The sequence below is a fragment of the Rhinolophus sinicus genome, linkage group LG10, assembly GCF_036562045.2.
Source record: "Rhinolophus sinicus isolate RSC01 linkage group LG10, ASM3656204v1, whole genome shotgun sequence".
Classification (NCBI taxonomy): Eukaryota; Metazoa; Chordata; class Mammalia; order Chiroptera; family Rhinolophidae; genus Rhinolophus; species Rhinolophus sinicus.
In genome coordinates this window covers 56987113-57012172 of record NC_133759.1, presented here as the reverse complement: position 1 = coordinate 57012172, position 25060 = coordinate 56987113, and the positions used below count along the sequence as shown (strand labels likewise).

Here is a 25060-nt window from a genome sequence, read left to right as displayed (position 1 = left end):
TTCTTACATTTGACCTTTTGTTCCTCAAAAAAAGAAGAAAAAAAATCTCAATTTCGCCAGTTGGACTCAATTTCTTGTTCTTTCTTTCTTCTTATACAACTATTTGCTTTTCCCTCCTTCTGGCCCAAGCACAATGAATCAAACAGCTCTAAATCTAGGGCTCTCTATAATTCCACTTTCTCTAGGCCTCAGAGTCTAGCATAGTATTTGCATATAATGGTTTCTCAATAACTGTTTGTTTGTTGAATTCAATTAGGAAGATTTCCATCTCTAAGATTTAAATGCAAACACACCAACAGTACTAAAGCATTGCATTTACCCAGCCACCTGCTGTGCCCTGGTTCAGTTTACCTTACAACTGAGTGTGAAAATCCTATTTGCATATCCATCTGTTTTACCAAGTGCCAATAGGCCCAGATTTACCAGCCTTGGCATAACCACACCCGTGAGCCTTTTCAGTGGCATTTGCCACCTGACAGTTTAGACCAGAGATTAAAAATGGGTTCAACCAGTTTAGGTGGCTAAAAATGGTGGTATTTAGGGGTACAGTGAACATCAAAATTGACTGTCAATGGTTCACAGGTTTCTGAGACCGACCTTTGTGCTGATCAATATGTTTATCAATGATTAGAAGAAGGTTTAGATGACATGTTTTCTATGTATGGAATACTGTGGTCCGGCCTGACAGAGTGTGAAGCAGAATGATGGCAGTTTTAAGAAAATCAGACACTACTTCTTGAAACTTGGAAAGTCATTGCAACTGAGAATTCCCTTCCTAACTTTGGGTGAGGGAAGTGGCCAAGAGTTTTCTAAAATTAGCACCACTTCCCTTATCTTTATACGAATTACCATCTGGTGTTTGTTTCATGTACTCCCAGAAAGCCAACTGGAAGAGAGTATATCAAATACAAGCAACATTTTATCCTGAAAGGTCCACTTGATATCAAACTCACATATCAAGTCGTGAAATCTCTAAATCTATACAAGGGTGCTAGATGCCCTTGATCTTGGGTCAAGGAGGATCTTTTTAGCCCAGTCTAGGAAGAGATGGTATATTATAGCCTCACTTGGGGATTTCTCTGCTGCAGTAATGTGTCAGATGGGACTACAGAATAAAGGAAGTTATTTTATCCAATATTAAAGATAGTAACTTTATTGTCACTAATATTTGGACCTAATTAAACCGTGACACTTTGGATCATTAAGAAGTAGACATTTATTTTTATACTAACTGAGCTAAAGATTACAAACAATTGGGTTTTATTGAAATAGAGTTTAGTACAAAAGGAAAATAAAGTTAACTTGAAGCCTGAACGCTTTCTGTCAAAGTCTAGGCTTAGAGAAGTAGCAACATACTCACGAGCTCTACTTCACTCTTTAGCAAGTTTCTACATATCTTTTTGACCCCACAACAAAGAATGCTTGTTGCTAAATGAAGATAATTTTACCTACCCAGAAAACATGACGCCCAAACCTTTTGTTGTGTCTCTATGGGCTTGATGATTAAATTTCCTTTGAGTAAACTGCCAGTCTGTTTGAATATTATTTCCTCTGTAAAGCTTCCCCCACAATCCAAGGTAGAGTTAACCTTGCTTTTGTGTCTGCAACCACAGCAATGCAGAAACCCCTCCTGTAGCCCGTGGAGCTGTGAGAAGCTTTTCTGGGAAAGATTCTTTTTAGTTACAGTCTCTAACTGGTTCTTATGCAAGGAGGACCCCTGGGTGACTGAACAAAGTTAATGGGTATGGAAATGCAAATTGAGAGAGTGCTACATCTCTGTGATAAAAAAGGGGAGCAGCTCTGGTGATCATGGAAGAAGGAAAACCTGGATGGCTGGAGAGGCTGATGGTGGGGGAGGGGTCAAGAAGCAGAAGAGAAACTTGCTGGCCTCAGAGCACTTAGTAGAGAGGGGGCATGAAATGGAAGTCTGCAATGAAGAACAAACCTCTTACAAGGTTTCATTTATTTATTTGTATTAACTTTTTACATTGTGATATGCCATGTACATGTAAACATCTACCGTTCCCCCCAAAATTTTCCATATGTCTAAAAACCTAGCTGACGAGTGTGGTGTTGGATTCCATGAAGCATTTACACCTGCTTCATGGTGGTTGTTTAGTAATGTATGGGCTACAGCCAGGGCGTATGTACATGTACCCTGATTTGTTTAGGATAGGCTTGTTGCAGGGTTTCACCCGCGGCCCTGCCTTCATTATTTGAAAGTGCTCACTTTCATTTTCAGTGTATCTATTTGGATGATAAATTATAAGGCCATCCAAAAATAGCCTCTTACGTTACTGTACTTTGAAGAGCAGACACATTTTTATCCCTGAATTGCCTGTTACCTATCTCTGCCCCTGAAATCACGGGCTCCCTGACAGGATATTGTCTCAATTAATTCACTCAACAGTAAGTACTGAGTTCTGCATTATATATGCTGGCTAGGTGCCAGGTTACAGTTAAAAATAAGCAATGGTTTCTGCACTCAAAGATCATTCAATATGGTGAGGTAGGCTGATATGTAACCAGATAATTATAAACCAGAGAAATAAGACTTACATTAGGGTTCCTCCACCCCGGCACTGTTGACATTTTGGACTGGATCATTCTTTGTGGTGCTAGAGTGTCCTAGGCACCCTAGAATGTTTAGTAGCATCCCAGGCCTCTACCACTAGATGCCAGTAGTACCCTCTCCAGTAGTGACAACCAAAAATGTCTTCACACATTGCCAGATTTCACATCCAACCCTAACACTGTCCCCCTACCCCTGCCATTGAGGACCACTAATTCTAGATGAGGCTAGACACAAAGCATCATGGGAGGAGCCCTTATCCAGATTTGGGAAGAATCTTGTTAATTCTTCATCATCAACTCTTAGTTGATCCTTAGTAAGTGTTTGATGAGTGGATGGAGTGCATAATGCCACGCTACACTTTAGGATTCCTGGAACAAAGTCTAGTAAAGTAGGGGGACGTTTACGTAGGAGGCTGTAGGCAGAATATGGCCAGTGAATTTCACTCAAAATCATTGGCCCCAACATAGTTCCCAGAAACACCCTACGCAGCCCCAAAGGGATTTGCCCCCAAAATGTCACAGTGTAGATTTTCAAGCAGTTATTTTCCTGTTAATAAACCCTGATTGTCAAGCACTTTGGCAAATATCAGGTGCATTAAACACTGAATAGTTATTATAAAGCCACATAAATATTTTACATTTCATCATCCACAGCAGGGAAAGAAAAGAGCCCAGATTCTCAGAGGGAAAAAGAAAAATAGTCCTGACATTCAACTAACGGCTTCACTAACTGATGCACCCACCTGGGAGCTTGAAATCTAGTGTACCTTGGAAGTAAATGTTCTTGGCAAAATACAGTTAAATCTATCTCAGCTTTGGTGGAGCCATTCTGTCCCTAGGTCAGCTATTGTTTTGATGTAAATGAGGACAGGAAAAGTCGTAGCTCAACCCACACGCTCCTTTCACACAGCCTCTGCCCTGGACCAGACTGACGTGGAATAATGGGACGGCAGGGTGGCAAGATGAGCCTGATTTCCTTGGCCTTTCTTCCTGGACTTGGACGTGCTGGGTGATAATGCTGCTTTCTGGAACAAGCTGTGTGACTTTGGGCAAGTGACAACTTCTCTGGGCTTTTATTGGTAAGATGGAAAGTGAAGAAAGTGATGATTTCTAAGCTGCTCACAGCACTCACTATGATTTTATCTGCAATTTTATGTTCTTAGAGATTCGCGGAATTGAGGGGTTCACAGCATTAATTTTTATTTTGGGAGTTTGGGAAATGGCATACAAAAGTCAGCCTTTCAACCATCCTGGCATCCTTCCTAAAGTGTGATTAAACCTCACAGAGCACAGTTCTGAGGTTGGCAGCCTCGTAGAATAAATGGGCATGAGCTAAATCATTCCCAGCTCTCCCGTCACCCGGCTGGTTTTGTGGTGACCATTATGGCAGCTCATCAACTGGAACATGGTCCAGCTGGCAGCCCCAAGCTTTGGATTACCAAATCTGAGCATTTTCTGAAACCCCTCCTTTTCCCAAGATAAGTATCCCCAGCAACTGCATAGAGACCCACTGATGTTATTTAGAAGTTGCAATTGATAATAAGATTATTCTTCCTGGATAGATTAGTTGTCCCCTAATTGCCAAACCATAATGTATTTGCTGACTCCCCATAGGTTCGTTTTATTTATAGCATTCTCAAAGCACACAAAAACCAGGAGAATAGCTACTTCTTTGTCTTAATGTTTCTGCCAAGTCTAAAAAAAAAAAAAAAATTCACCCTCATTTAATTCCTTCAGGAAGTACCTCATTCTCAATACTTACTAAAAATGAGGAAGCAGTCCTGGGAGGCTTACGAAGGTCTAAGTTCATAAAGTGAATATGCATAAAGGCAGCAGAATATCAAGTTTTTATAATTATATCTTTTTTGAATACAGTTCCTGGAGTGAAATCAGCTTTGATTTGGGCTGATTTAATATAGCCTTTCTAATTTAAATCCATCCCTTCACGTCTACTTAGCTGTTCAATTTTGGATGGGGATAAATGGGTTCCTAGTTCCCACTTTCAAAAACCAATAAGAATTCTGTATTTCCAAACAAGAGTGATGAGATAACATTCAATTTCTGACCTTTTCCCCTAATTCAAGAGCTTTGGGGGCAGGAAAGTATTTCTGTTTTGGAGAGATAAACTATTAAATGAGAGGGCACAAGAGGACGGAGAAACGCAGGCTTAGGTGAATATGCTTACCATAATGTCTACTCAAAGTCAGCAAGCATCAGTCTTGGTTGCAAGAACAATGCTTAAGACAGGAGAGGAGAGTTTGAATCATCTCACAGCAAAAGAGGTAGTTAAGAGGGCATACAAAAAAAAAGTGTAAGATGAAGTGGAATTTTGATGAAAATGTAGGCCTGTTAGAGCAATTTGATTCAATCAGTAGAAGGGGGAAAGAATCAACTGGAAAAATTTGGAGTTGAATTACAGCCAAAAGTGCAACTTGTTTTGAGATCCCAGGACATGTGGTAGAATCAAATATGTATATGATTAGCTTAAACTGAAAGTCTGAATTCTAGTTAATAAGCCACATACACACAAATTGGAGCTTGAAGTTCATTCCTTTAATAAACACTTACTGAATTTCTTCTCTGTCCTAGTTAGTGCTGGTTCTTCAGAAATAATAAAAACACGTCCTACTTTCCAGAAGCTCACTTCCCAGCAAAGGAAACCGACACATATGCATGTGGCATTGTCCCAGGATCACCAATGTGGGTGGGGTCACCTGGTCCAGCAAGGAAAATATTTTTTCTTCCCAGAAAATTTTGTTTGTTTTAGAGAAAGAAGTTGACTTGTCTTCCACTCACCTCAGGAATCCATTCATATATAGTCTAAATTACCGTATAGCAAAAAGAATATGAAGTTTTGCTGAATTAGCTTTATTTTATTAGGCATAGTAGAAAAGAGGTTTCTCTTCTTTTATAAGCATTTGGAAATTATCTGAAGTTTGAAAACAAAATATTACCAATTCTCTACTCTTGGGGGGAAATTCATAGTTGAGTCTTGAAGAGGATGGTTCTTAGTCAAGAGTAATTCTTTAGTTTTCTTATTACACATTTACCAAATGTGTAATTTATCACAACCAGAACACAGATAAACATTAGTAACCAGTGACTGAAATGATGCTTAAGAAATTTATAAATTTGAATTTGCCTTGATGAAGCACAATTATAAATATGTCTTTTAAATGAAAGGTATGAATTAAGGTCAAATTTCACTTTGTCAGAGGAACAGACTAAGGGATGATGTGTGGATTATAGTTTGATTCCATTTCCCTCTTCAAAATGATTAATCAGAACAAAGTGCATAAAAGAGATGCGTTATGATCCTTTGGTTGGGCAGACTCCCCTCTACATTATAGAATGCATGCTGTTGGTAGTATGTGAGAAGAACTATGGTCCAACATTTTGAAGCTCAGTGTCTTCTGAGATGAGGCATTGTCTTGATAACAATGATGTTTATTGGGTTTTTGAAATCTTGTTTAAAGTATAGCAATGGATACCTCCAATATCTATAGAGCCAGATCTAGATAGTGCATATTCTGGGGAGCTGTTCCTATGTTTCTCTTGAAATATACAATTGCTATGTACAGCTAGTGCCAACCACAATTCCTGACACACAGTGGGACCTCAACAAATATGTATTGAATGAATGCTTATACAGATCCTATCCCTGATGACCAGCTTGGTCATTAACTTCACTTTTAATACTGATTTCATGTCTAATATTGATGTTAGAAATAGTCCTTGCCCTTCAGATATTTAACATTTAGTGGTGGAATCAGACAAAACCACACCTAACTAAAGTACAAGGCAGGAGTGCTTTTTCCACAAAGATTGCCACACAAAGCTATGAAGTTTTGAGGGGAGAGAATTCTTGTATCTTCAGAAGGACATGGACAGTGAAGAAATACTTCACAGAATAGATAGCATTTCAGATGGGTCTTTGAGGATGAATCACATTTTGATAGGCTGAGATGGAGGAGGGCAGGAGGACCTTCCAGGTTTTAGGTGCTCAATAACTATGCAGAAATACGAATGTGTGCAGCATGTTTAGGGAATGGTAAGTTTGGCTAAAACATGGGGAGTAGGGAATGGTTGAGATGTCTCGGGAGAGTAGATGAAGGGTCATGGTTTAGGAAGGTCTTGAATGCTGGAGTGAGCAGTGAGTCTTTTTTTCTATAAGCCAGAGATGGCCAATGGCATAAATACAGCTGTATTTGGAGTGATGGTTGGAAGAATGGAAGACAGGAGGTAGGAGACCACTTCATCCAATCTCCATAAATATGACCGAATATGAATCAATTCTCTCCACAGCCCTTCACCCACCCTGTTCCCTATAACTTTGCCAATCCTTAAGCCATGAGGATTTAATGAAGCCCAGAATGGGGACCCAAGCAGTTGGATCTTCTAATAGGGGACATTAATCCCATGTAGTTTGGTCTTGGTTTTTTCAATCCTAAATCAACAATTTACAGAACGAGTCAAAAAAAAAAGAAAAAAAAGAGAGAGAAAGAAAAAGAAACAACTAAGGAAGGCTGTGGGATATAGCTTAATTGGTGTTTGAAAGGAGCCACCAGATTTATGCAGAAGCTCTTGGGAGGCCAACTGCAGCAGGCAGGGCTGGACGAAGACTCCTACCGATCTTGTTGCTCCCTGACCATCTGCTGGTTTGCCACATACAGAACTGCAGCCATTGGAGACACTCAGGATGAAACACAGAAAGCATTCCATTATTTAAAAAAATCATCACATGGAATTTCTGTATATTTGTTTTCTTCTGCTGCTTGCTTGTGGCTAGAGGAGCAGTTAATGGTCTTGAACTTCATTTACTGAGCCTCAGTGAGAAAGGATACTGCCAAATCTAGGGGTATGCAGAGCTCAGCCCTGGGGCTGTGCTTTCACTGCCATGCAAATGAATGCCCATCTTGGGGATTTTTCACTGGCAATTAAAGCCTGAGCTTCTGAATACTTAAACGTGGCTTGACTGAATTTTTGATGTCCCCTTAGTATCTCAAGTTTCAAAGCAAATGTTTCAGTGGCAGCCTCCTTAAAATAAGTTTAAAAAAAATTTTTTTTCCCTGTTGGGGAAAAAATTGTAGATTGTTTCTGGGAGATCTCTAATAGCCCAAGATTGCAAGGACTAGAGTAGAATCAAAAGTTGGAATTTAACATTTTCACTCAGATCAGAATTAATCTGTTAGGGATATATTTTATATGGATTTAAAAATGGAAACTTCCACTTTAAAAATCAGGAAGACAATCAAGTTTTATCCTAAATAAGTGATTTAAAATATGTGTCAAGATTGAAGCGCAAGGCTGATCATAGCATTGTTCATGAGAAAAATTCAAAGCCATGCAAAATTCAAAGTCCAACAGTAAGAGATTCATGAAATAGTTCATGTTATCTCACTATAATGGAAAATTATGCAGCCATTAAAAATGGACACAACTAGAGTTCAATAATAACGAATATAAAAGTATTACCAGAGTTATTCTACCTTATTCTTTCTTGGTAATATGAATAAATAAATTGTTATTAAGCATCTACTATGTGTTTAGCACCTAACAATCATAGTAGACATTTGTTATTTAATCTTAATAATTATCTTTTGATATATGAGTTCTTACAACTTTTTTATAGAGAGGGTAGAAATTATGTATAAAGGTCACTTCATTTGGCAAGCACAGTGGTACCTCGGTTTTCCAATGTCTCTGTTGACGAACATTTCAGTTTATAAATGCCGTAAATTTTATGTATCTGTGGTATCATTAGATAGTAAAATTCATGCTAAATTTGCAGTTTTAGGGGTTGATTTTAAAGGTCTGGAACAGATTAATCCATTTTGCATTACTTTCTATGGGGAAACCATGCCTTGGTTTTTGAATGTTTCAGAACTCAAACAGTTTTCCAGAACGGATTATGTTTGAAAACCGAGGTAGCACTGTATTAGAAACCCCAATCAAACTAGCAAGCCCGAAGGGAAAGTTGGTAGTTCACATAAGTGAAAAGCCTAGAGTGTCTGGCTTCAGGTATGGCCAAATCCAGGTGCTGTGTGTGTGTGTGTGTGTATGTGTGTGTGTGTGTGTGTGTGTTTTGTTAAGTCTCTCTACATCTCTATCTTTTTATTTCTCCTTCATATTGAGGCTCTGTTTATTTCTGCTCAACTTTATTCTTTACACAAAATCTTGCCCCACATCTTGGGCAATACGTCCATCAACTAGACTCACATCTTTGTAGCCAAGCAATTCCAGAGGAAAAACTTCACTCCACAGATAAATTCCAGAGGAGACTTTAATTGCCTGACTTGAGTCACTGGACAATCTTATGTACTGGGTAAAGCGCCGTGGTATTGTGTCCAGCGGTACTGTGTGAGTGGGAGAAGTCTGCGCATCACACAGAAGGAAGCTGGTGGGCCAAAAAAGGGTCTGCTATTATATTATTTCTCCACCCATTCTTGTTTAACACCTTCCCCAAGTCAAAAAGCCCTCCTTTTCATCCAGCTAGTTTCCATTCTTTGTCAAATCTCATGGACTCTGTAAACTGTCTTTGACCCCTCAAGCGAATAACACATGCTCTTTCCTGTTGAATCCTACATAATGTTGCTATCGCTGGTCCTGATAAAATATACTTCTGTTGTGCTTTTATATCCTGATATATCTTTGTCTTGCCTTACTGACTTGACTATAAGCTCCAGCTTGGATATTCTTGGATGTTCATTTTTCTACTTCCAGGTAAGAATGAGGTAGAGATACAGCACCAGGCTGAAGAGCGTGTCCCTGGAGGCTCACTCACTGTGTATCACTGCATGAGTTACTTCATCTCTGTAAATCTGATTCAACATCTGCAAAATGGGCACAGTCATTCCTGCCTTAATGGTGTTTGGAGAATTAAATAAAATAACTTCTATCTTAATATCTGTCCTGTGGAAAGTGCTCAAGAGTGACAGCTGAATAATATTTAAGCCCTCTTTTCCCTAGCCTCAACTACAAGTTTTCTAAGTTCTTTTTCCATTGTAATGTTTTCTTTTCTTTTCTTTTCTTTTCTTTTCCTCTCTCTCTCTCTCTCTCTCTCTCTCTCTCTCTCTCTCTCTCTCTCTTTTAATTTCTAGGTTGTCAATATTTGCATGCTTTTCTGCCCATATATGTGGCTAGTCAATTTGCCAGTGGGCCAGTAGTCTACAAATAAAACTCATGGCAATTCAGCTTAGCTGTTAATTTCAGGAGACAGTATATGCATCAATTTGATGTTTCCTAGACATTTCAGAACGACTCAGAGGTGGATTCAAAGTTGTAAGTCTCAGATAGGTATGTCCCTCAAGGTATCCAAGACAGTTTTAGAGTCACTTCCTCCATGTTACCAGGACAAATTTTCAAGCACTTTCTTGTCTGGCTCTGTGGCTTTGATTTGGGTCCTTCTAATAAGCAATGGAAGTGAAGGTGCCCAGCTGGGAGAAAGGGCTAAAGGGCTGAAAAAAATCCAAGCTCTGGGCTCTGTGCCAATTATTTGAAAGTTTAATGGACCACGGTCTTAGAGCAAGACACTCCTAAGCTATTGAGAGTGCCAGTGAATCCAGAGCTGCATGTTTGAATCCGCTTGGTCTGGAATCAAAGACGTAAACTTAGCAAACTGTAATCTATTTTTGCCAATGTGGGGGTGGAGTGGGGAAGATCTCACCACTTTCAAAAAAATGATAAAAGGAGGGTGAATGTCTGAACCCAATTTCTCAGTTGGATGCCCCAAACAACCAAATTTTCCAAGTTTCTCCCTGTTACACAACTGTGCTCTTCACATTCTCCTGCTATTTTCAGATGTGTTAGTTGATAAGGGTTTCAAGTTCCTGTTTTCTGGAGCCTTATTAATTTAATGAAGCTGTGTTCTTTCCCCTCCTTCCCTCAAGGATAAGATCTGAGTGCCAGGATGGGGGTGGGAGAGCTGAAGGGAGGGAACTGAGTGATGGGGGACAGTGGAAACCTCACAGTAGGGCTCATTGCATTTTCATGTAATGACAGCAGCTTTTATGCTGAATTTGAAGGTTCAAAGAATAAAAAATAATAAAAGTGTGTTTAATGTTAACAGTACAACAAGAAGCCTTCCAAAGCATTTTTCAAGATGAGAAAGTCAATGGAGTTTGTACTTATCCACTTATCTTTCAGCCAATCAGCTCACTGAAATGAACACCAGCTACATAAAAAGCACGATATGGACACAAAGGTAGATAATACTACCAGGCTGATGATAATAATGGCTCGAATTAATGAGCACCTGCGGTGTACCTGGTGTTGTTTTAACTACTTTTGGTGTAATAACTCATTTAATTTGACCAACAACTTTTTAAGTTAGGAACCATTGTTAGCTCTATTTCACAGGTGAAAAAAATGGAAGCACAGAGAGCCTCTGTAAGCTGTCCAAAGTCACACAGATGATACATGGTGATACTGTGGGTCTATGCAGCCTGGGTACAGAGCCTGAATTTTTAACCACTGGCTCCTACTGTCTCCCCCGGGACAGCTTTTGCCCCAAGAGTAATAGGAACAAAGGGGGTAACTTGAGGCCAGGAACCAGGTCTTCTTCTGCTGTGTGTCTTTGGTGCCTGGGGCAGAGCCTGGGTCCAGTGGGGCATAAGCAGCCATGGTCATTACTCTTGAATCCAAAGAAGAGCTTTCTCTTAGGATCAAAAAGGAAGCACCACATGAACTTTTGTTTGACTGAAAGACAAAAATTGAAAACTAGTAATGTCTGAGGGTACTATAAGAAAAAACCAATATAAGAAAAAAAGTTTTTAATTGTAGATAGCTATTAATTGAATAAGGGAATATTGTTGCCCCCTTCCTTACCAACTTTATACCATTTTGGGAGTCTCACTGAAATGACTTGTATCCCTGAGTTTAAACTAGTTCCCTGAGTTGCTTGAAGACATTCAAATTGGCTCAAATTTCATAATTAGAGATAGAATTAGGAGCAATATTAAAGCTCTTGAAGTCTTCTGGAAAAATACAAGAGTTCTTTCAGGGGTAACATGTAAAATCGGTTTAAAAATTGGGGTTGGCACCATTTTCCTCTCTAGTAGGTCAGCTAGATGAGAAAGCAGAGCTTTGGAGAAAAGGCTACAAAACCTAGAGGTTTAGGGTGTGTGTGTGTGTGTGTGTGTGTGTGTGTGTTGCGGATAGCTAAGAGAGGGAACAAAGAAGACAGGGGACATAAGGGGAGCCAAGAGTCAGCTGTGAGGTTCATAGACCAAGAGAAACGAGCACAGTGAGGGGTAGAGAGTTCCCCATAAGTGAAAAAATTCAGTGAAAGATCTAGCAACATCTGAGCTCAGCTCAGACAGACATGAATTGCCTCTGGGGCAAGTACCTTGAAGCAAGTTTCTTAAACTTCTTCAGCCTCATTTTGTGCTTCTCAAGAATGGGAATTAAAATATGAAACTAGAAGGTTAGCTTAAGGATTTAAAGGAAGACATACACGTAGAAAGTGCTTGTGCAGTGCCTGGAACACAGTAGGTACTCAGTAACTGCTGGTTGTTGCCATGGTTCCTCATCCCTAGCACTGTTGACATTTTGGGCTGGATAACTCTTTGTTGTGGTGGGTTCTCATTCACTGGGGGAAGGCTTAGCCACACCCCTGGCCTCTACCCACTATATGCCAGCAATATTTGCCCAGTAGTGATAATCATAAGTGTCTCCAGACATTGCCAAATGTCGCCCTCACCAGTTGAGAACCACAGGTCTATTTCAGACAGGGAGCATGGTTTCTTCTGGGTGTGTTGGGCCATGGAGTAGGCACATTTCACATTTACCGGTACTTTAAATGAAAAAAGAACCATGCAGGAAAGACACATGTGGAGCTTTGCCAAGTTTCTGCTCGGCCCTCATTTTTCTAACTGAATGATGAGTTAGTTCTCTGGAGTGAGAGACAATCTGACAGAAACGAATGAAGTTCAGAAGGAAATTGTCTGCTAGCCTTCTAAAAGCACAGGCTCCAACATGGGATGAAAAGAGGTCTGGGATCCTGGAGAACCCCACGAATCCCATAAGCAGTTCACTGCCTTTATTAAGGCTATTGGACTACAGCTCTTCTCTCTGTTTAACTAGTTAATTGAGGAACCATAGCACCAAGTACAGTGGGAATTAACCCTTATTTAGATTGTAATTAAAAATCTGCTAATCATAAAGAAGCTAGAAAAGGGCTGAGGATATAAAATCTGATAAAAATGTGTAGATGGTGTGCTTGGAACACTTTAACTGGATGAACTTATTTGCCTTCATCTGTGGTGCCAATTCTGGAAAAATGTACTTGTTGATGCAAAATGTATAGTAGTTTAGACTAAGGGTTCATTTAAGGTTAGGTCTATACCCTTTTGTAATGTCAACTCTTCTTGTTTCAAAGAGTGGAGAGATGGAAACACACACGTACAAACCACATCACATCACATCACATCACATCACATCACATCACATCACATCACATCACATCACATCACATCACATCACATCGCATCACAAGCCAAAGTGTCAGATTCTGACAGGCGTGCCTATGACTAACAAGATATGTACTTTGGGGGCTTCAAATGATGTTTTTATTTTTAGCATCAGATGCATTGCACCTGGGACAGAACTTGAAACACAGCCTTCTGCTCTCATCCTCTCACCAACTATCAGATGCCCTGGAATGTTAGTATTGTCTTTAGTGTTAGTGTTCCCACTGGAACCTGGGGAGGGGGTGCTCTGGCTTCTACAGGGCATGCTTCCTCCTCTAGGTTACCAAAGCCCATCTACATACTCCTCATAGGTCATTTGTAGGAGAGTCATAATTATTAAATAATTTTCCTCACCAGACTGGATGCTTCGAATTCACCCCATCTACATATCACTTGGCTTATGGAAGATACTTACTACCTATTAAAATGAAATACATTTAGGTACGAAGTGAGATTGACATGATGATAGAAAGAAGAGAGAGAGGAGAAAAGGGAGAAAAGAGGAGAGAAGAGGAGAAGAGGGGAGGGGAGGGGAAGAGAGGGAGAGGGAAGGAGAGAGGAAAGAGATTTTTCACCATTTACAAATAGCTCAGAGACTGCAAAATCTGATTTCCATCTCTGATCACAGCCAAGGAAAGATGGAGTTGATAGTTAGGAATTAGCATTTGATTCTTTGAGCATCTATCTCTGTGCCTGTCTCCTGTTTTCCTCTCTTAGTGATGATCTTAGACCATACTTGAAAATGAGGAGCTTTATTTTGGTTCAGGGAGTTAAAAATCCACCTTCCAGTCATATAATGGGGTGGGGTTCCAGGACCAAAAAGGTTAATTGGATGCTCAACTTAACAACTGTGATCATAAAAGTAGTCCTGAGTCAAGCTCTATCCTTGAGGGACCTCGAGCAGAAGATGCCTGGGATGGAGGGACTGAAGGAAAGTACAACTGTGAGGAATGCAGTCAATTAAGGAAGGTGCCTGCAATTTCCCTTTATTGGTGCTGGGGCCAAGGTACTACCCCGTAATGAGAAGGAGAATAATTAAAATTAATGACTTAATGGTGTTACAATTAAATTCCATTAATTTATCTCTGGTTGTGTGCCTTTCCCCATGCAAAGCCTTTTGCGGGCATTAACTCTTCTTTTCCTTTCAGCAGCCCTGTGAAGTGTACATTATTATTGGCTTCATTCTATGGGTGAAGTCACGGGCTTCCAACTGTGAAATAATAGGTCATACAGGGAGATGAAAATCAGGACTCCAGAGTGTAGTTCCTGCCCTTCAGATCATTAGCCTAAGAGTTTGAGTTCTTGTTCTGCCGTTCACTTCTCTGATCGCAGGCAAGGTTTCTAATCTCTCAAGACCTCATTTCTTAACACCTAGTGCTCAGTAAAGAGGAGTTAAATTAAATCTGTAGAATGGGCCTGGTTCTAATTTCTCTCCTCCCCCAGGATTGTTTTGAGGTTGGATGGAAAATATGAAAAGATTTGGAATACCCTGGGCATGAAACAAATGTGAGCCATAACACCGCTGCATGCCTGCAATGGGGACACATTTCTTGTCCCATAAAACACCTTCCATCAACCCGGTATCCTTTATGTGAAAAGCAGAGTTTAAATAACACAGTTCCTTTCTTTTCCACAGACTCTTAAGGTTGATATTGATTCTCCTTAACTCCTAGAGTCGTTACTTTAAACCAAACCTATCTGGACGAGGATTCACCAAAATGTGGGATGGTGTTTGTTATACACTCATTCTCAGAGGATTCTGTGAGCTCTGTAAGGTATTTTTTTAAAACCTATTTTACATTCATATAAAAAAAGGTAAAGCTTCACAGTGTCACTATTTGACATGAGATCTGAAAACGGCTTAGAACGTCCTTTCACAGAAATCTAGGCAGGAGATTGGCTTTAAAACTGTACTCTAAGGAACATGACAAAATGATATAACCAGATGTGACATTTCAATTCCACAATCATGCACCATTCAGGTGGTCTTTCTGCTTTCTGAGAACTGGTATTTATTCACCCAACAAGAAGGCACTTGCGGTAGCGATGCACGGAGGCTGGCGGATTCATTTGGCTTCATTTTCTCCCTAGTGTGCCATTAAGCGTCATTAACATTATGTTACTTCTAAAGGCATTCAGATTCTCATTTTTACTTAAAGGGATGCTTGTCAAACATATTCAGTAGGAAAAAGATGTTTTAAAAACTAGTCATTGATAAGCTTGGCCCCAGTCTGTCTGAAATTGCTCACAACTGCTTGCAAATGTGTAGCGATCAGTCCTCACCATTTCTAATTTATAACACACATCGGCTGGGGCATATTTACAGCTCGTTTTCTATCATTGACATCTTCCCCATGCGACAGAGATAAATGGCAGCACAAACGGAACCTTCCAGCTATTCTAGTATCATAGAGTCTAGCATCGTCCATAACTCCAAGTCGATTTTGAAGGCAAATACAAAAACTCTCTGTGATGGCAAATACCAAGAAAAGTCTAGGGACTATAGGGAGGGCTTGGTTTCTCTATATCCAGAGTTAGACAATATAGGAGCTGTCCAGGTATGTAGACCACTTTGTCTTGCCCACCTCCATCCCTCTAACTTCAGAGCACATTGCCTATCAGGGTTTTGGACTCTCTCGTGTGGTGGTTCTGTGACCTGGCGCAGTGGGGTAACCTCCCCGTGACTCCCTTTCCTCAACCATAAATGTGAATAATAACATAAGCTAGGGTTGTTGTGAGAATTAAAACAGATCAACACATAGTGGGAAATCAATGCCAGTTAATATTATTGTTGTTACATCAATACCATTACATCTTCGTCACTTTCCTACACACAGATCTTATTTATGCATGATGTACAATGTCATGTCCTAGATGACTACAGAGTGAGATGAGAACTAACTTTTAGATGTGAACTAGCTTAGGATACCCAACTTCTTTAAACTGCTTGAGTTAGTTCATGTCAGCATATTATGGTAACTTTCTTGTTTCAGAGTAAGTTTATTTGACGTGGAGAATCCTGAATTAAAGAGAGAAGGGAAAAATGGGTGTTTTGTTAATAACAAAGCAACAACACCAAAAATGAATAGATGGTAACAAGAAAAGAGATGCCCAAGTAATGATGAGCAACTGTCTTTCTGAATAAGTAAGATTGGTTTGAAACAAGTATAATTATTATTAACATATGAACAAATACTTTTCTAGTTTTTCAAAGTTTTCTTAGGTATGAAGCACTGTCTTGAGATCTTACACTGTGGATTCGCTTTAACCTGCTAACTCATAATTAAAGGTGGTATAATAGCCCACCCTTCGTCCCCCACCGTGGCCTCATCATAGCAGGGTTAGAATCGGGAAGGTTTGCCATTTGCAGCTACAATGGCATTGTGCTGGTCGTCTACTGTCATTCTGCCTCTGTGGCTCTTACGACTCAGGCTCAGTTTTAAATTAACTTTTACCTGCTAAGTAATGAGCACATCAGTTTTTTAATATCCCCGAAGTTTCATCTAGGAGCCTTTCCTTTTTTATTACTAGAATTATCCCCCCGACCCCTTTCTTTTTTCCATGATGTAATAAAACAAAACCTACCCAGTGTAGCACACAGTTCAGGATTTCGTTATATCCTGCTTGATGGAGAAGACTGTTTACACAGAGATGAAGCAGCTTGCCTGCACGAGATTATTTCATAGGAATAGAATGTAGTTTTATATAACAAATAGATCTTTTCTCACTTTGTGGGTAAACTAGCTGAGTCAACTTCTTCTCTCTGGAAGTCGGGGTATTTCCTCAACCTTTAGAATTCTGTGAGAGTATCCAGGAATGGATGCACGTACCCAGGAATGGATGCATGTTGGTTTTACATATATCTTTTATGGGTCCCTCTAGACAACACGGGAGGGACGAGCCCAAGTAAGATAGGTGACTCTGTTAAAGATGTTTTAAAACTGTTTAGACTATTTATTAGCTCAAATTTGAGAAAGAAAAAAAAAAAAAAAGAAAAAGAAAGAAACCTGTCCAAGGTTTAAGTTCTGCTGCATCACTCTTCTTTTTCCAGGATAACATATTAAAGTGTTACAAAACTGATTTTTTTTCTGGTCCCTTCAAACTTGATCACAAAGTTCTACAAACAGGGATATTTCCCAGTTACCCTTCAAAATGTGTTTATTTTAAGGTTCAAGTCTTTATAATATATAGATTAAGTTAGAGATCTGTAGAAATGTTTTACTCACATACTCCCTTAAAGAAATTTGAAAAACTTTGTTCCTCCTATATAAAGTTGACATCTAATTTTTTTTATTACGTCTAAAACATTGCAAAGAATATAATTTCTGGCATATTGTAAGTATTGATATTTTAAAAATACCCATTGTATCCATTTAAAATGAATCTAATGGAATAGTTACTTGATATTCTCTATCATCAATTTAAAAAAATTAATGAACAGTTCCTCTTTAAGAGTTGGAAATTTCACATGTTCCTCTGTTCTCTAGAACTCGTATTTCCATTACACTTCCCTCACACAATTATAGTCAACATAATATTTTTTATATGGGAAGGCATTTTATCAATCACTCGATTATATTTCTTTGTCACAAAAATATTTATATAAACTTATATTACTTTTTATTTACCAGTGGCCCTAATGTTTTAAGTACCAAAATTTTCTTTTGGGTCAGGTAATCATTACAAATATTTTGAATGCATTGTTGTCTGAAACAACATAAATGTGTTATAAATTTTCATAAATAATTTTAAATTTAAAAAGTTAAATTTTTATTAGAAATGTATGGGAATATTTTTACTTCAATTAGTTTATATTTTGGGGAACAAATATTATTTATGTATAGAATGGGACATGATTCAGCATAAATTCTGTTTCCATTTTTCATTTTATAGATGTGTTGAGAATGCTTGCGCACATAAATGAGTAGATGAGAATGAATGGAATTTTATTACAGCAATGTCATTAATTTCTTTGAATTCCTTCTGAGTTATGTGCCTCAGATCACCTAGTGGTCTGTCATCAAGAATTATTTTTTAATAATCTATCAGCTGATGAGTAGATTAGAACTTTCATTTTTATTGAAAGAAAAAAAATAGAAACCTCCTTATATGCAAAAGAGTACATTACTCAGGCATTAGAATCATTCATTTTAGTGAACACCAACACCAGTACTTCAAATGATCCTTTCTTTACTGTCTCAAAGGTTTTACATCCTAGAAATGTACTGTGTAGTAATATTTGGGGTAAAAAAAGCAGGATGCTTTTCTTTTATGTAATGAGAGTAGGTAATTAAGAGAGAAGACAAGATATTTTTCAATGCAGGGCATTCTCTATAAGATAAAATTCAGACAAATGTACATGTAAAGGTTGACAATTTTAAATTTTATTTCCTTAAAATTATCCATGACCATGTACCCCTCTGAGAATTCTGTACCTCTAAATGTGTGTGTGTGTCTGTTTGTCCATGCTGGACTATATTCGTTTCAAAATGAGTTCTTCAACAATTGGACAAGAAAGAAGCAAATAGGGGAGGATTGGTGGTGGGGGGCGGAGAGAGAGAGAGAGAGAGAGAGAGAGAGAGAGAGAGAGATTCAGAGATGAAGAACTCCATTGGTCATTTTCAAACTAAACAGTTCTATGCCCGGTCTATCATATATTAAGAGAATACACATTTCAAATAACCACAAGTCACACTGTCTAAATAATCAGTGAAAAAAATTGTTGACTAACTCCATCATGCTGGAATTATAAATAAATCTGCAGTAAACCTCATTCCTCTTTCCTTGATCTCATGATATTTCCAACTATTTATTTCACAGGAGTTTTTAGCAAGTCTTGTGATGCTTTTCCAACACAGGGGCACAAAAGAATGACAGGCAATCATCTTTCTGTTTTAGATCTAAGAGATTTGGATGAAAAGGAATGCGATTTTCTGTAAAATACCTCTCCTGAGGGCTTGGGTAACTCCAAAGCCCCTCAAGCATTGGAAAAAGAAATTAGAAGGGGAAGGAAAAACAAAAAGCAAAGCACTTACAATGAGTGGACCCCTGTTGTTCTCCCGATACTTGTTCTGGAAGAAAATGTAAACGACAGTGGCAGCCAAGGAGTAGAGGAAGGCAAAGACTGCCACGGTGACAAAGAACTCTGCTGAAGACGAGAAGTCGCCAATCAGTGCCAGCTTCTCCCGCTCCTTTCCCTCGCAGGTAGGCACCTCAAATGTCACCTGGTGCAACCTAAAGTGCCAGATTTAAGGAGACACTCTTTAAAATGTTCTGGAGAGAAAACGAGATGCCACATATCTACAGGTTCTAAAGCAAAGAGAGAAGTGATTCGGGAGTTTTATGGCATGCCTATGTGACAAGTTCATTAATGAAATTACAGATACTGTAACTGGAAACGTGGAAGTAAATATTGCAGTTAAACACCATTCCCTTGGCTTTCACAATAGCTGTCACTGAAGAAAGAGGGGAGGAGGGAAGGGAAGAGGCACTGGAAATGATGATCTGTTAAACTCTGCAGTGGTTTCTCATCTTAACTTGGACTCAAAACCTAACTCCTAAACGTGACCCACCAGGTACTACGTTGTGGTCCTGGCTTAGGGTCTTCTCATTGACTGTTCCCTTTCCCCAAATCACTCTGCTCCCTGATATCTCCCATGGCTGGCTGGTTCTTGCCATTTGGGTGTGAGCTCCAAGTCATCTCCTGGGATAGGCTTTTCCTGTCCATTAATCTAAAACGGCTCCTTTCCCTTAGACATTTCGGACACATCACCCTGGTAAATGTCATTCACAGCACTCATCACCAGCCACACTATCCTGGTAACGTATTTAATGACTTGTTTTCTTCTGTCCCCTCCATGACCGTGGGGATCTTAATTTTCTTCTCTGTGTATTCCAAAGTCCAGACACTTGTTAGGCATTCACTAATAGGACTTGGATAAGTTAATGAACATTCTGGAATCTGTAACATGAGTGGTAGATGGAATTTGATTGAACTTTTAGGACTTCTATTTTAGACAGCTAAATTTTTCAGGACAGCATCCAGGCTCAATATATTAACAGGGAAAAATAAAATTCGGGGTGGGGAGGCAATAAATGACACCGAAGGAAGATACATTCTATCCAGTAGGGTAGCTCAGGTGAGAACTGGGTGGCGAACAGTAATTCAGTACAGGATCCAAAATTCTGCTTCTTCAGCAATGACTAAATTGTTCCTTGAGTTTTAGGGAAGCATGTGGAAATGGACATAAATGAGGCTTAGCAATATCAATAAAGAACCACTAGGAAAATTATCTATATGAATAACGATGATAAAGCCATTGATGAACCTGATAAATTCCCAATTTATGCTTAGGAAGTATTTATCTTACTAAGCAAAACTCAACTCCTTAAACAGATTTGTTGTATACATTCTCTTACAATTTAGAAATAATATAAGGATAAAATAATAATAATAGCAAATAGAAGGTTAGAACGATTAAGTAATTTGTCCTAAACCACATGGCTAGTAAATTGGGCCTGGGATTAAATTTGTGTCTTAATCTAGAGCTTGATTTTTTTAACTTCTGCATTAACATGTTTCTGTTAAACAATGAGATTGTTAAGATGGATGAATGTTTTCTCAAAGTGGAGCCCATGGACTGCTAGCATCAGGATTATTAGGGGCCTTGTTAACAGTATATATTCCAGGCCTTGTCCCAGACCTGCTGAATCGAAATCTCTAGGGGTGTAGCCTAGTTGAAAGCCAAAGCAGGAAAGTCCAGTCTCCCTGTGTTCCTTATTTCTCAGAAACCTATTCTTTTTTTATTTGTTGCTTGACTTAAGAGACAACTACACAGTCCACTTGATTTTGCTCGTGTTACTGAGCCTCCTCCTGTTTCTTATCAACCAGAAAGGTGTACAGCTTCAATAAAATTCAGGAAAATAGAAACATTCATCATGGTTGTATTGTGGGACTCCTTTTATGCCCTTGCAGAGATATTAAATTATTTCTCAATAATTGGGTCTGTGGGAAGGCTGAAGAATGAAATAGATTTAAAAAGTCATCATGTTAATTATTCTGATACAGGTGATTTTCAGATAAGGTACACTTTTTTCTCATTATTTTGTAATGTGATTCATTCAATAATTTTTAATAAGGAGCTCTGGAGTTTATACAACAATTAGATGCTGGGGATGGAGAGGAAAACAAAAATGAGATGGGATGGTCCCTGTCCATGTTGAACTTCAAGTTTAGAGGGAAAAGATAGATTTTCTGAGCGGGGAGCCCAGACTAGCATCTGGGGGTAGAATGGTCAAGGCAAAATTCCCTCTGGACGTGAGTTTTAAGTTGTAACTGGAAAAATGAGTAGAAATTCTCCAGATCAAAAGTTGGGGGGAAAGAAAGCACAATAAAATGTGACCTCACATCCATTAGGATGGCAATAACCAAAAAGATTACAAGATTATAATAACAAGTGTTAGTGAGATTAAATTGGAATAACAAAATAAGATTGGAATAATAAGTTTCAGTTGGAAAAATGGGAACTTTTAAATATTGCTGGTAGAAATTAAAATGGTGCAGCTATTTTGGAAAACAGTCGGGCAGTTTTTCAAATAGTTAAATACAGAGTTATCATATGACCCAGTAATTCCATTTCTAGATACATACCCAAGAGAAATGATAACATTTGTCTGGATAAAAACTTGCATGAGAATGTTCACAGTAGCAGCACTATTAGTAATAGCCAAAAAGTGGAAAGAACCCAAACATCTGTCCACTGATGATGGATAATGAAATGTGGTATATCCATAGTATAGAATATTATCAGTCAATAAGAAGGAATGAAGTACTGACCCATGCTACAACATGAATGAACCTTGAAAACCTCATGCTAAGTGAAAGAAGCCACACAAAAGACCACACTTTGTATGATTCCATGTATATGAAATGTTCATAATAGGCCAATTTATGGAGACAAACGTAGGTTAGGGCTGGGTGTAGGGAGGATGGGAGAATTGGGGATGATGGCTAGGTGTTGGAGGATTTCTTCTGGGGTAACGAAAATGTCCTAGAATTGACTGTGTTGATGGAAGCATGACTCCATGATTATAATTAAAGCCATTGAATTTTACATTTTAAATGAATGAATTGTATAGTATGTGAATTACATCTCAATAAAGGTGTTAAAAAATAGGTAGGAAAGCGTTTGTACCAATGTCCTACATAGGCAAGGAGCAGAACATGTGGGAGGAGATGAAATAAGGCTTGGGAACTGGAATATCGCAGGAAAGGGGATGGAAGTAGAATGAGACGCAGAAGTAGCGAGGAGTCCCCACTGTGGGGTCCAGTGGACCAGGTTACAGATTCGGGTTTTTATCTTAAGGCAAACAATGGAAATATTTTCTTATAATAAAAAACGTGTAAAACAAAAACAGCAGGCAGAGCCATGTCACCTGCCACAACTACTCAGTTACGTATACACTCGCTTTCCAGGGGCTGGGATGCATTTTAGAACCAGCCATGCTTCCAGCACGCTAGCTGCCTCAGCTAAAATGCACAATACAGACTGCGTCTTTGTGTGTGGTGGGGGCAGCACGGGGTGGGGGAGAATAAAACAACTGTTTTTTTCTGAGCAATCAGTTGAATATCAACATTTTCCATGTTGCTAACTAATTGTGTTGATTTACAGTAAATGTTAGTTGTGCTTATCTGTACAAGGCAAAAAAAATCACTAACAAATCTGCTGTGCTTATTAAAACGATATAGCTTGGAATTTGGACCACCAGCCACACTGGGGTGAAATCAAGAGAAAGAGGGGAAATGGAAGTGAAGCTCTAAGCTACAGCCTGTTATGTGGAAGGAAGAAGGGATCATTGATAAAGAAAGAGCCTGTCAGTTCAAAATAGTCTGAGCATAATAATTCATATCACTGAACATTTTGAATGCTGTATAATGGCATATATTATTATATGTACATATAGTAATATACATATATATTATATATGTATATATATAATATATTTATGTACACATACACACACACACACACACACACACACACACACAGAGGATGCCAAAAAAGTGTATACACATTTTAAGAAAGGAAAAACTGTATTAAAATTGTAATACTCAATATATGCCAATAACAAAAATTGAATACAAGTCATGTGTATACATTTCTTTGGCACCCCAGTATATGTATTTCACAGAAAGTTTCTTTTAAGCAACAGTTACATAGATATGGATAAATACATATGTCTTATTTTGGAAAGAGAGATTTTATAGTCAGTGTGTGCTTAGCAGCTGTAATAACTGTGGAGTCTAAGGTTCATTTAGAACCTAAACAAGGACAAAACTGTTCTGTGCAGTGAGAGCATGTCAGTTCATGGATGCTGGAGGCCAGCAGGGCCACCTCTGATCTTGTGCAGAACTAGTCAGGAAGAAATTGCTGAGCCTACAAAACGGACAAATCCAATTTGTTGACTTCAATTGTATAATTCCCTCCTTGGCTGGCCTGACTCAATCAAGGGGTAATTGAATGTCGTTGGGTTTTACTGCATTATGTTGATCAACGAAAAGCCTCCATGTTAGAGTTGTTTTATTTTTTATTTTTTACCAATGCTTAAACACGCCCTTTAAACATTTTCACTGCTGCTTCAATTAAGCTAAAGGGACTGCTTGGCATCCCACAGTTTTCAGTTCTGTTTATGGGGCCTGGAAAAATATTAAGCACATTGGTGTGTGTTTTTTTAATTAATAAAAATACTTATGAGAACAACCATCCACATTTTTCAACCTCCAGGCTTTGAGCTAGGTTCTTTGCCGACTGTTTCTCACTTAGTGTTCATAACAACTTTCTTACGTAGATACTATTTCTATCACCATTATAGAGATGAGGAAACTGAGGCTTGCAGTATGTAGTGAACTTGCCTGCATTCACGTGGCTAAGGGAAGGCAGAGATGAGTCTCGAATGCAAGCAGATCAGAAGCCCACACTTGTAATTAGTGCCCATTTCTGCCTCCCCATTTCAAAAGTTACAGCATTCTAAGTTTCCAGCTGAATGCATGTATAAAAACAACAAATCTAGCTTTCCCATGCCATCCAATCTAATAGTAGACTGATAGTTTATACTAAATATGATTCTAAACCAGCATTCGTTCTGCTTCCCCCTCGAAGTGTGTGAATGAGGCATTGCATTATACAAGTTACCCAGCAGTAACAGAGCTGAATCCCTGTAGACCAACCAATAGAAAGTCCTTAAAAGCTTCCTAGTTTTCACTTGGTCCTGGGTGATTCTGACTTTTGCCTCAGAAGCAAGCAGAGAACAAATGAACCTGACTGTATCAGGTACTGAAATTGTGATCATCACAGCATCCATGGGTCTTTATAGAAAGTGAGGTAATCAGTAAAGGACAGCATAGATTCATCTTGAGGTAGCATCATACCATTATCGTCATCTGGTAATAAGACTTTTGAAATTATCGACAATATCTTTCACCAGGGATAGAAAAAAACAAGACGAAGGCTCCTAACACATCACCTGGGGGAGGGTCAGCGCAAGAAGGGAAGGCCATGTCTGGGGGCGGGGGAGGGGGTGACCCTGCCCAGGAACAAATGTGGGAAGCATTAAGGGTGCCGGGCAGCAAGAGGCTGTGCTGAATTTTTGAGAAGAGTTCAAGTGGCCAAGGGAAGATCAGAGGGCAACCGGCAGAGTGTTGTGCTGAGCACGTTTCTCTACTTGATTATTTTCCACAGCCCTTGTTTCAATCCTTCTTACCAGGCGATAGACTTTAATCCGCTTACTCCATTCTCTCTCTCTTCTTAATATGAAATATTGGCATTTGTCTGGTTTTTAGACTGCCTTTTCTTTTGGTAGCCACACGTGTGTGTACAGTCAATGTGTTTATGCGTACATTTACACACTGACGCACACAGCCCTGCTTGCTCAGCCTGTATGATCCTCAACAAACACAAAATCCTGGGAGTTTACAAATCCCTTCACACACTCCAGGTCATTTTTCCTCCCTAGCAACC

The 25060-nt window shown here is 39.0% G+C and overlaps 1 protein-coding gene across 4 annotated transcripts in view; it reads right to left on the bottom strand.

Moving 5' to 3' along the window:
* Positions 1 to 25060, bottom strand: part of SYNPR (synaptoporin) — a 300598-nt gene that overhangs the window by 29954 nt on the left and 245584 nt on the right. For all 4 annotated transcript variants that reach the window (XM_019728362.2, XM_074313228.1, XM_019728363.2 and 1 more), the window contains one exon: positions 19079 to 19277. In XM_019728362.2, coding sequence (XP_019583921.2) covers positions 19079 to 19277 — 199 coding nt within the window. The remainder of the gene's footprint in view (positions 1 to 19078; positions 19278 to 25060) is intronic.